Source organism: Pelobates fuscus, chromosome 1 (genome assembly GCF_036172605.1).
Source record: "Pelobates fuscus isolate aPelFus1 chromosome 1, aPelFus1.pri, whole genome shotgun sequence".
In the NCBI taxonomy this organism is placed as follows: domain Eukaryota; kingdom Metazoa; phylum Chordata; class Amphibia; order Anura; family Pelobatidae; genus Pelobates; species Pelobates fuscus.
In genome coordinates this window covers 449686627-449699117 of record NC_086317.1, presented here as the reverse complement: position 1 = coordinate 449699117, position 12491 = coordinate 449686627, and the positions used below count along the sequence as shown (strand labels likewise).

The window sequence follows — 12491 nt, the reverse complement described above, 5'->3', positions numbered from 1 at the left end:
TTTTAATTTTCATCATATTTCTGAATTTTTTTATAGTAAATTATATGATATGATGGAAATAATGGTATCTTCAGAAAGACCATTTAATGGCGTGAAAAACTGTATATAGTATGTGTAGGTACAGTAAATAAGTAAGAGAAAAATTACAGCTAAACACCTCAGAAATGTAAAAACAGCCCTGGTCCTTAACGGTAAGAAAATAGAAAAACTGTCTGGTCACTAAGGGGTTAAGTAATAGTGCCCCTACTATTTTTGTTAGGAGTATCGAACATATCCCATAAACACAAGGGCAGCAATAGTCTATGGAATAAATTGTTCAGAACTAATCAACAGCAAGATCAAACAAGCTGCAGTGTGCGAAAAACAAGTAGCAAGAGAGGTGAGAACGGACAACAGCTTAATTAGCTTGCCCTTCGGTGGGTCCTCGCTAAGATCTCAAGCTGGTTTTAGCTCCTCTTGTGCCATTACAGAGAGAACATATCTGAAGCATATCAGACTGGTCGCACCCGTATGGGCATTCCAGATCCAAAATGTATTTATTTATTTATTAAATATTTTACCAGGAAAGATACATTTAGATTTCTTTCGTTTTCAAGTATGTCCTGGAAAATGCCAGCAAGTTCCCTCTGCACAAGAGATACGGCAACCCCAGACAATCGTTTTAACCTTGTAAGGTATCATCAGTGGGGCAATATCCCTGTAGGCACTGTGAGCAAAGGGTCCACGTCTGGATTGCCCTTCAAACTTAAGGAGAGAAAAACAAGTAGCAAAATAGGTGAGAACGGACAACAGCTTAATTAGCCTGCCATTCACTGGGTCCCCGCTCAGATCTCAAGGTGGTTTTAGCTTAACTTGTGCCATTACAGAGAGAACAAATCTGAAGCATATCAGACTGGTCCCACCCGTACGGGCAGTCCAGATCCGAAATGCCAGCAAGTTCCCTCTGTGCCAGATGATCGTTTAAACCTTGTAAGGTATCATCAGTGAGGTATAGCCAATATTCCTATAGGCACCGTGAGGGAGGGGTTCACGTCTGAATTGCCCTTTAAACTTAAAGGGACACTATAGTCACTAGAACAACTACAGCTTATTGAATTTGTTCTGGTGAGTAGAATCATTACCTTCAGGCTTTTTGCTGTAAACACTGTCTTTTCAGAGAAAATGCAGTGTTTACATTACAGCCTAGTGATAACTTTACTGGCCACTTCTCAGATGGCTGTTAGAGATCCCTCCTGGGTCATGGCTGCCTAAAATGCATCCAAACATTCAGTATCTCCTCCCTCTGCATGCAGACACTGAACTTTCCTCATAGAGATTCATTGATTCAATTCATCTCTATGATGAGATGCTGATTGGCCAGGGCTGTGTTTGAATCATGCTGGCTCTGCCCCTGATCTGCCTCTTTGTCAGTCTCAGCCAATCCTATGGGGAAACATTGTGATTGTAAGCAGGCAGTGGGCAGGTCTAAAGGAAACAGAGCCAGAGCTAGCAGCTCCAGACATGAATACAAGTAAGATTTTGCTATTTTTAAGAAGGCATGAGGGGACCAGGGTTTTTTTTAACCCTATACGGTGTTCCTGACCCTATAGTGCTCCTTTAAGGAGAGAAAAACAAGTAGCAAGAGATCATTTCTTTTCTTTTCTAAGCTGTAGTGTGCGTTCTATTAACTTACAGATGGGTCTATTCATGTTTTCTTCCATGATTGAACATAGACATGGGCACTATATAAGTCTATCAGAGGAGATGAGGACTGTATTGTTATATACCAGCGATGTGTTCACATGCCTTACATTGCTGGCATGGTCCAAGAGATGTAATATGTGTGTGCGACATATTTAGGGGACAGACTGACAGATACAGTTATTTGTCTTACAATTCATCCAATTATATGCAGCAGAAAGGGTCTGACAGAAGTCCTCCTTGTACCACAACCTGTGCAACAAGCGTATATATTTTGTTATGACACTTAGACGTATCCTTCTAGGAACTTATTCTGGAAAAAGTACTACTGAAGATCAAACATTTGTCTTGTATTCTCAATGACAAGAATTGCAAGCAGTATGATATATAAACCGCAGGTTACATCATTATTTAGTTCTGTCTCCAGCATATGATAATTTTCAGAGTATAAAATTCTCAGTTTAAAATTTCAAGCTACCTTATGCATTATTTTTATAACCGCACCTGCAAATTTGTTATATTCGCTATGTGACACAAAATGACTGTTGTGAGCTATTGCAAAGTAATTGTTAGACAAAGACAGGAACAAGTCTGCAAGAACAGAAAATGCCCGGAGCATTGACGTCCATATTACACACAGCTGAAGCCAGGAACTATTATGTTAGAGTGATATTCTTTCTCCGGCTGGAGAAGGGACCACAAAATTGCTTCCTGTGTACTCTTTAATGACCCAAGGGGATTTCTCAATGGAACATTGTGGTCATTATACAGAACTTACCTTTTCTATCGTGACAATTTCTAAATGAACAAAGTAGTCTTCAAATAATAGACCAATTCGTAGGTTAAAAAACAAAAAAAAAATTAATTAGTTTTAATTTAAACCTACATTTTTATAATTTAGATACGAAACATTGTATCCATCTAATGGAAGCATATTAACCATATGCATCTATTGTTATCACGCAATGAGTGTAAAAATTCCCCACAAAGGGATACTATTTATTTTGGCCCAATCTTTATTTGGAGTTGGCATTGTTCAGACACAGAGGATTGTGTTTAATGATATTTTTCCACTAAAATACTGCTAAGTTTGAATAGCTGTCTTTATATGCAGAACAATTAGAGTATAATTAAAGGAAACCGATTGATGATGATAGCAAAGCCATTTAGGTGTCCTTAACCATCTAATTATTTTTTTAAGGCACTACATTAAACCTAGCTCTCGTCAAATATCTGGAGTTGGCCTGTTTTCTAAAGACTTACCTTCTCTTCTTCGTAGTTTGATTCTCAATATATTAAAAAATATATATTAACATGTGCAAAAACAAAGTGGTAAACCGCGCCACATGTGGCACGGTTTACCACTTTGTTTTTGCACTTTCTGGTTAATAGCAGGTATTGGGAAGTCCTGCTGGTTTACTAATGCCGTTCACCCATACATTCTAGAGAGCGCCTACACCTGTGTTTTTTCTATATATTAACATGTATATAAATATTATATTTACCGGTATATTTCAGGCAAAGCTTTCAAACCTACTGTAATTGTTTGATCAAGCCTGTAAACCTGTCTAATTAGATACATATGTGTGTCGGTAAAGGTAGACAGGTAGATCTGTTTTGAGAACATTGTGTCCAGGTGGGACGCACTTTGCATATTTGAGGCAAGGTCCGTGTTACCATTGTACTGCAAAGGTAACAATGCATGCAGGGTTGGATAGAACATTTAGGCTGCAACTTGTTAGTAAAATCCCTCCCTGTATATAGTTCATTGAGGTACATATGACAACAGATAGACCTGGCGCCAAGCCTGCTCCCCCATAAGGCTGAAGCTCCAAAGCACAAAAAGCAGGCCTAGGTATCCAGGTGATTTCAATTGCTGAATGTCATAATATACTGTGACCTGATATAAAATATTTCAAACCTTTCAGTATTAAGGTTAATAAATGTGTCGTGGCTCAGAGTGGTAGGAGTTGTAATTGCACGCCTGTTTGAAGTAACCGTTGTCTCCCATTATTCCAAGTGGTGTGTTCCGTCGTATTTGGTGTTAATTGTTAGTTTTGATGTAACCTACAGGTATGATATAGTGACTCTTCCCTATTCTTTTGAATAGATTTAAAGTTTAGAGAGAAAGCTCATTCGATCTGTTTATCTGGGATTGTTGCACTGCACCCCTTTTCAGCTTTTAAACATTGCGGGAATATATCATGGAGTCGTTTTTCCACTATAAATGCCTCCTCTTGTACGTGACATAATATCTATTAAAATAGGTGGAAATCTTTAATAATATAGCAAGCACTGGATCATGAGCTCTGATTTGTCATCACTGGAGCTTCTGTCATACATAATTCGCAGTCACTACCATCTAATTATATAAACACAGCTACTGATGGCTAGTACATGTGTATAGGAAAAGCCGACAATTCTCAAATAACAGTTTCTGCTAATTCTGTATTTTCCAAATGCATTCCATTGATTGTTGAAATGATTTAACATTTCATTTTTAACGAGCATGATCTTGGTTAAAGGGTAAAGGCAACATGCATTAATTGCATTAAATGCATACATTTTTTTTTTTTCTCTCTGACAACGTGTAAACCAAAAAGAAAAAAAAATGTAGTGTAAAACAGAAGCAGAGTCGTTTTTAACAAGTGGCTTATTGAATGACTCCTACAATTGTTCATCACCCCCTTATCGATTCAATAATTTCCACAGATTTTTAATTAAATGTTTAGTATTCCTCGCACACATACATACAAATTAATTGTGAGCTATTTCATATCATGCTGTGTATTTAATATACCACAATATACAGACGTCTTTTTATAATTGGGGATTTGCAATTTATGTCTATAAGGAAATCTTGCAATTTATTGAAGGCAATTGGCATATGAAGAAAGCTAATAAGTTTAAGAGAAAAATGTAACTGTATAATGAATGAAATATAAAATTATACAGAAATGCCCATGTGATCTTATTAAATACATTTTTATTGTGTGCATACCCTTTTTCACAGTTCTTGACGCTGTAATTCAGCAAATTGAACCTTTTACGTGTTTTTACTTCCTGAATCATGGAGAGATGGAGTTCGTTCTGGGGATTTTGCTATCCCTGATAGAGCATAGCGTTAAGCACTTTCATAGTATCAGAACTCCTTTGATGTTTCCTGCACGCTTCTAATCACACTTAAATTGCAATTTTATTTGGTTTCTGGTATATCGCATCATTCAATCCAATAGGAAAGTACTGCTTTCTGCGGTAGACATAAATGGGAATATAATTTTAAAAATTCTTTGCTCCCCAGTTAATACCTTAACTTTCCTGAAACAAATCATATGTGGTCATCGAGATCTCTACCTGCACTGGAACAGATCTGAAATTTCTACACTGTTACTCCTAACACAGTTGTGTGACTCACTGAAATGATGCTAGAGAATCTGGACCACTATAGCAATGCACCAAAGGAGCATTAATGTAGAGATCTGTGCCAGTGCATGCACGAGTTACTTATCTCTCATATCCGTCACAGTGTTTAGGAAATTACACAAAGCACCCTTTATACCTGGGGTAGCCGCAGGTCACTGCCTTGCCACTGAGTGCATCTACATGTATTTCATTAACGAGGGGTGGGGGGATGTTGCATTAAAGGTATACTCGTCATGATCACAGCACTTGGTGTACACTCTGAAAAATGATTTGCTCAAATATGCTTGCATTTATACATTTTTTGCAAACTGTATCTCTTTATATGAAAATCAAATTAACAGACCTGTCTTGTAGATCAAGAGTTTAAAATCTGAATTCTCTTTTATTTTGCAATGATACGTATTTCCTTTTCAAGTAAGACGTTTCCAAGAAAAATGATTGTGCTCATCTCTTTGTTTCCTTTCTAGGGACTTTTGTCATTGTTTATTGTGTCTGTTGACCAATGTCACATATTTGACAGGCTTTCTGCAACACTGTTTCCTCTAGTATAAAACCACCAAGCATGGCATATTGATGGACGCTTTATTGCAAAAGCAAATTCCAGCATACTGGAAATTAACAATGAAACAATTTGTTTTGAAGTCAGGCTTCCTATTCTCACACATAACACCACATTCCTCGTCTTCCTGTTATGTACATCGGCACTTCAGCCTTAAAACACTGCCAGCCCACGGGTCACGTAATTATCACTATCAATTAAGACGATAATCTCTAGCTGAGCATCCCATGTTTTCTTTTGTAGATCACCGGCTTACAACTTGAAGGCTGTAGTTTCGATGGAAACAGTCTGTTTGAAAACCAGCATGACTCTCCAAGTGTGTCGGTGGTACCCTCCTGTTATATGTCCTGGATTTCACAGGTACTGATGTCTGACTCCAACATTTAAATGTATTATTTTCAAAATGTTGATATTACTCTTTAAGGAATTTATATATAACAATCTGAAATAAAAGGAATGGGGGAGGGAGGGGGGCACACAAAAAAAAACTGCTCTATATCTTTTGTTTACTGGACAATGTGTTCAAGAAATTGGGCAGCCATTTAAGACAGGCCTCCTATACATCCTGATTTCGGTAGGACAATCCTGAACCTGTCCTGTCGTCCTGGGTTTGTTTCCTGGTGTCCAGCTTTTGTGTCCCATAAAGTGTAGTGCAAGTGCATCATTAAAAGGCGCACACAATATGCTAAGAGCACTAGGATCCCGCACTGGAACAGTTCTCCCTGTATGGTCTGGCCTGGTTGATTGGTAAGAAGCCTGGCATGACCAACAAGTCATTTTAATGGTGCCCATGAAGTGATTCAAGTCACTGGCTGCTCTATTTTAGTCTGCTCAATGGAGTCCTGATTCACTGGACGCCGAATATCACCACCTTATATAGAAATGAAAATCAGTGTGTCCCACTCATTTAGTGACACTTATGGTATTGTTTACATGTTAACGTTGTTCCTGAACCTGTTACTGCTTGACCCAAAACATGGTGCAAATCTCTAACGACATTGTATCTATACTTTAATGGTGAACTTTCATACACAAATGTATGTAAAACTTAAATCTGACGCACCCAAAAAAATAAAAATAAAGAATAAATACAAAAATTGCATTAATAGTAAAATATAATTACTCTGATCTGTCTACTTTAACAAATGTGTATTCTGAGACAAACACTCCACAACATATGAGTAAATGGCACATAAACCAACTAACCCACTATTTACAAATAAGCAAACAAAACCCCATTAGATCTCACCAACAGCAAGGCTAAGTTAAACACCACTCCATGATGACACGGACTAGGAGAGAGAGAAAGGAAGTGTACAGCCCTTAGCTCATTAACTCATTAACTTATCAAAAGCTAAGTAGTCTGAAGCAGTAGGACACAAATCCTTCGTCATACATGTGTGTGACAAGACGACTCCAACAAGATGTCACCACAGTGGCACTAAATAAACAGGACCTTCCATACCGGCATGTGATCTCAGGACCAGGTTGTGATGATAACATTGACATTTTATGGTCATTAAGAGGTTAATTAAACGGAAGGCCATATATAAAGTTTTTCACTAGTTTTACCAAGATGAACCTACTGTATATACTTTGTGGGCAAATGATAGCATCTCCTGTTAATAGAAGATCTAATCCTTCATCAGTTCAGTAGTCAGCAGAAAGACTCACACTACACAATATCTGAGGATATTCTAGTTTGTGGCTTTTCACAGATATTATATAGTTCTTTCTATCATTGCACTGTGTCAATTTATCAAGAGGGCTGTGCATCAATGCATGTAATTCCCCCGCCCCCGCCCCCGCTCGGCAGAATGTAGAACCCAGTCAGCATTAAACCATATAACTTCTAGTGATAATGTATGCAGTGCTTTCTCTTGAAAATGCAAATAAATCAAGGCAGTGCTTTAGACAGTGTCATTTACAGTCTTTTCACGTTACAAGACATTGATGTTTTCAGTCCTAAGGTGCATTACAGCTTTAATGGTACATTGCTGATTCTACTCAGCCAAACCAACGCCTCTCCTAATACCTACTTATCTAAAGGGAGATGTAAAGAAAGGAACAAACACCACCGCTTGTTTTTGTGTCTCAATAAAGATAATTATCAGTGGTGCAATCATACTCAACACTTCCATGAAGCTGGATTTAGTACATTTTAACAGAGTCTTCAATATTTTATATCCTCTAAATCCTGTATCCTTTATATCCTCTAATAATCAAAGCTAAGGAGTGAGTTCAGATTGAATTTAAAACAAGGAGCTAATGAAAAGATTTGATGCACAATGTAATAAAAATAAAGTATCTTCCAATTTTAGCTCCGAGAATTACATTCGCTGCTGTTCCTGTTCTGAAATACATTAACATAGCCAAAAACAAACAACACATCTGAGCATATACCCTAGTACAGATTTACCAATAGGCAAAAAAAATGTAATAAACATTGTTTTATTGAGCCACATTTTCCAGGCTGATGAATAGCATTGATAAAATTAAACATGGATTTCGGGCAGGATTGCATTATGTTTAATTGCGCTTAATGTTACATATTTTCAATCTATTTATTATCATTTTTATTTTTGTGTGAATTTCTGGTCCTTTGGTGGTTCATATTTGGGTTGATACACAATCCCATAATATTTAGCAGGAGAACATGATCTCTGAGCCTTTAGTCGTTTATCTCTCTCTTGCAACTTTCATTTTCAGCATCCAATCCAATAAACTGAGACCCAGGAACATAGTGTAAGCTGGGACGAATTTTGTTTGCTGTTCCTGTTTGTAGTAGGAGATTGCTAAGGCAAACTGCTACCTTTGCTATTCCATAGAGATGTGATTCAGTTCTATTTCCCTGACTGTGTATCACTGTCTATTAAAATCAATGTCAGATTTTAGAGGAGTGTTATTTATTAATACAATTTGCCAGCTGAGACAAACAAACCACTTTTAATGTTTTGCAATATGGATTTTTGTTTTATACTTTCCAAATCTTGTTTACATTTTTGGTGCATTTTGAATATTGACGATATTAGTAATGCCTTAATATGTTGATTTTATAGAAACTGTCAATGCATTTGATAGAAAATGTCAATCCTACTTTTTAGCCAAAGGGAGAGGAGGGAGAATACAAGCCAAAAATAGCCATTTAATTTCAAAGCAGGGTTCTGATTGGCTAGTTGATATTTTGAGTCAAAACATTCAGAAAATGCTAAGTAATAAGAAAATAAACAATAAGAAACAATATTACATTTTGTGATCGGAAGACTGCAGTTTGTTATAGCAAAGTGTATAAAAGTAAAAATAGCCATTAACTTTACTGGCACGTTTAAATGTAAAGTCAAAGCACTAGTACAACTTTAATGCTGTTTTATTATTTATAGTTTTGCAGAATGCGGCAAAATAATCCTGCCTCGTTAGCCACACACCCTCGCTCCAGAAAAAATACTTCCTTATCAAATGTGTGTCAACCACTCAGCCACTGACAGTGCTGGGTGATCTGAACCCCAAAACAACCTGCATTAAAAGGAGAGGACACATAGTGAGGCAATTAGTCCGGATATCACTAACGGTTATAGTTTCTCTGACTTTTTGCTGTTGGGGCTTAAACTTTGGGGATACATTTGATAAGGTATTCTTTCTGGCACGAGGAGCATAGCTAAGGAGGCAGGTTTATGCTGCATCACTCTGCAAAACATCATTTTTGTGCAAGATTTGAGCTTTTAAAAAATACAACATATTAATGATGACATTAATAGGAGTATATTGCAAGCGTGGGCTTGTCATCAGTGGGGTGCCTCAGGGATCTGTACTTGGACCCATTCTCTTTAATATTTTTATTAGTGATATTGCAGAAGGTCTTGATGGTAAGGTATGTAATTTTGCTGATGATACTAAGATATGTAACAGGGTTGATGTTCCAGGAGGGATAAGCCAAATGGCGAATGATTTAGGTAAACTAGAAAAATGGTCAGAGTTGTGGCAACTGACATTTAATGTGGATAAGTGCAAGATAATGCATCTTGGATGTGAAAACCCAAGGGCAGAGTACAGAATATTTGATAGAGTCCTAACCTCAACATCTGAGGAAAGAGATTTAGGGGTGATTATTTCTGATGACTTAAAGGTAGGCAGACAATGTAATAGAAGGTAGTGTCAGGAAGCAGCGCCTATAGTAGTCTTCTCAGGCTCGGTGAAATATAGGGGGAAAGGGAGAAGACACGGATATAGTGTAGTATGTTGGATTGCTTGATAGTGATAAATAAAGAAAAATATTGCACTTACAATTTTCTGGAGCAAACCGGTATCCTCAGTGTATAGGAGGAGAAATAAAAACAAATATAGTGCTCTCTGTATAGTCTTGAATAAAACTAGGATAGAAAGTAGAGGTATACTCACAAGCTTGGAGCAAAGGGAATATTGCTCAACATAGTTTTATTCCAGACTATACCTCTACTTTTTATGCTAGTTTTTTTCCAGACTATACAGAGAGCACTATATTGCGTTTTTATTTCTCCTCCTATACACTGAGGATACCGGTTTGTGGCACTGACACCAGAACACCCTGACCCCAAAGAAGCCACTGAGCGTATACCAGGACCATCATCATATCCTTAGATGGGGATTGTACCATACAGGCGCATATATCTGGAGCGGAATATAAGCTCCAGAAAATTGTAAGTGCAATATTTTTCTTTATTTATCACTATCAAGCAATCCAACATCCTACACTATATCCATGTCTTCTCCCTTTTCCCCTATATATCACAGAGCCTAAGAAGACTACTATAGGCGCTGCTTCCTGACACTACCTTCTATACCTACCATTCCGCCAGAAAAGAAGAGACACTTGTTCCAGGGAAGTTCTTGCAGCCATTTTACAAGCACTGATACATTCCATCCCCCACTTTCTTAGACAATGTAATAGAGCAGCATGAAATGCTAGCAGAATGCTTGGTTGTATAGGGAGAGGTATTAGCAGTAGAAAGAGGGTAGTGCACATGCCGTTGTACAGAACACTGGTGAGACCTCACTTGGAGTATTGTACACAGTACTGGAGACCGTATCTCCAGAAGGATATTGATACTTTAGAGAGAGTTCAGAGAAGGGCTACTAAACTGGTTAATGGATTGGCAGATAAAACTTACAAGGAAAGGTTAAAGGATAGAAAAAAGCGGTTTTCCTGACACTGTAGTGCCCTGAGGGTGCCCCCACCATCAGGGTCCCCCTCCCGCGCGCATTCAAAGTGTCCATAGGGAAGCATTTCTCAATGCTTTCCTATCGAAGCTCTGCGTCATGGATGCGAAATTCGCATCCAGCGTCGCAGATGCGCCTCTAGTGGCTGTCCGGAAGGCTACTAGAGGCTGGATTAACCTGTCCACTAGAGGCTGGATTAACCCCAAATGTAAACATAGCAGTGTCTCTGAAACTGCTATGTTTGCATCTGAAGGGTTAAAACCTGAGGGACCTGGCACCCAGACCAATTCATTGAGCTAAAGTGGTCTGGGTGACTATAGTGTCCCTTTAACATGTATAGCTTGGAGGAAAGACCAGACAGGGGGGATATGATAGAAACATTTAAATACATAAAGGGAATCAACACAGTAAAGGAGGAGACTATATTTAAAAGAAGAAAAACTACCACAACAAGAGGACATAGTCTTAAATTAGAGGGGCAAAGGTTTAAAAATAATATCAGGAAGTATTACTTTACTGAGAGGGTAGTGGATGCATGGAGTAGCCTTCCAGCTGAAGTGGTAGAGGTTAACACAGTAAAGGAGTTTAAGCATGCGTGGGATAGGCATACGGCTATCCTCGCTATAAGATAAGGCCAGGGACTAATGCAAGTATTTAGAAAATTGGACAGACTAGATGGGCCGAACGGTTCTTATCTGCCGTCACATTCTATGTTTCTATAACGAAATCTATAAAATGCATTAAAGTTGTATTGGTGCCCGGAGTGTCCCTTTAACCCCTTAAGGACACATGACATGTGTGACATGTCATAATTCCCTTTTATTCCAGAAGTTTGGTCCTTAAGGGGTTAAGCACCTGTAGTGTTTTTCTATATAAACTGTGAAAGCAATGGCACATCATAGTTTCTTTAAAATGACCATTGTAATGGCTATTTGATTTAAAGGTCACTATATATTTTTTTTCCAACAGCAATCGCTCAGTACCTATTCCCCAGATGAATGCATTTCTTTACCAGTCTACACCAGCGCAGAAAGAGATCGTGTAGTGACAAATATTGATGTCCCTTGCGGAAGAATGAAAAACCAGTGGATTCAGTGTGGGGCTGCATTATTTCTAAAAAATCAATAACGTGGTACTAGCGTGAATGTAAATTCTATCTCTTTGCTTGTGTTTTGTACATACACATATAGCTTTTGTTGTAAACTGTAATTTGTGTACTGCTCTTTTGCATTCTGAGGTCCGTGGATAAAATAAACTATTCTTTAATGGCAAGTTCACATGTCTTGTTATTTTGTGATCTAATAAAGCATACAATTACTATGTGTTTATTGGATGTCAGCATGAAGGGAAGATGCATAAAATGCTGTCATTTATACACCTTTTCAAATTGCACACCCTGTTCTTTAGATCTGTGTTTAGCTAATATTGTAAGTTAATACATTGCTAAATCACATGGTTACTGAAATACAGGGTTAAAAGTAGTCCACTAAGTTCAAAGTATATTTGATTATACGTCTAGCTTCTGTTGCTACTTAAGAACTTTTTTGCAAGAAATTGTCCATTATACTTTTTGTCATGTTTGTTCTATATCATATATCAACTATCCAGGGTTATTGACTAAAGAAAGAATTCAAAG

The 12491-nt window shown here is 37.8% G+C and overlaps 1 protein-coding gene across 1 annotated transcript in view; it reads left to right on the top strand.

Moving 5' to 3' along the window:
* DYNC2H1 (dynein cytoplasmic 2 heavy chain 1) overlaps positions 1 to 12127 on the top strand; it is a 330703-nt gene extending 318576 nt beyond the window's left edge. Inside the window, exons 89-90 of the mRNA XM_063430335.1 lie at positions 5906 to 6022; positions 11825 to 12127. Coding sequence (XP_063286405.1) covers positions 5906 to 6022; positions 11825 to 11983 — 276 coding nt within the window. The 3' untranslated portion in view covers positions 11984 to 12127. The remainder of the gene's footprint in view (positions 1 to 5905; positions 6023 to 11824) is intronic.
* Positions 12128 to 12491: the final 364 nt, after the last annotated feature.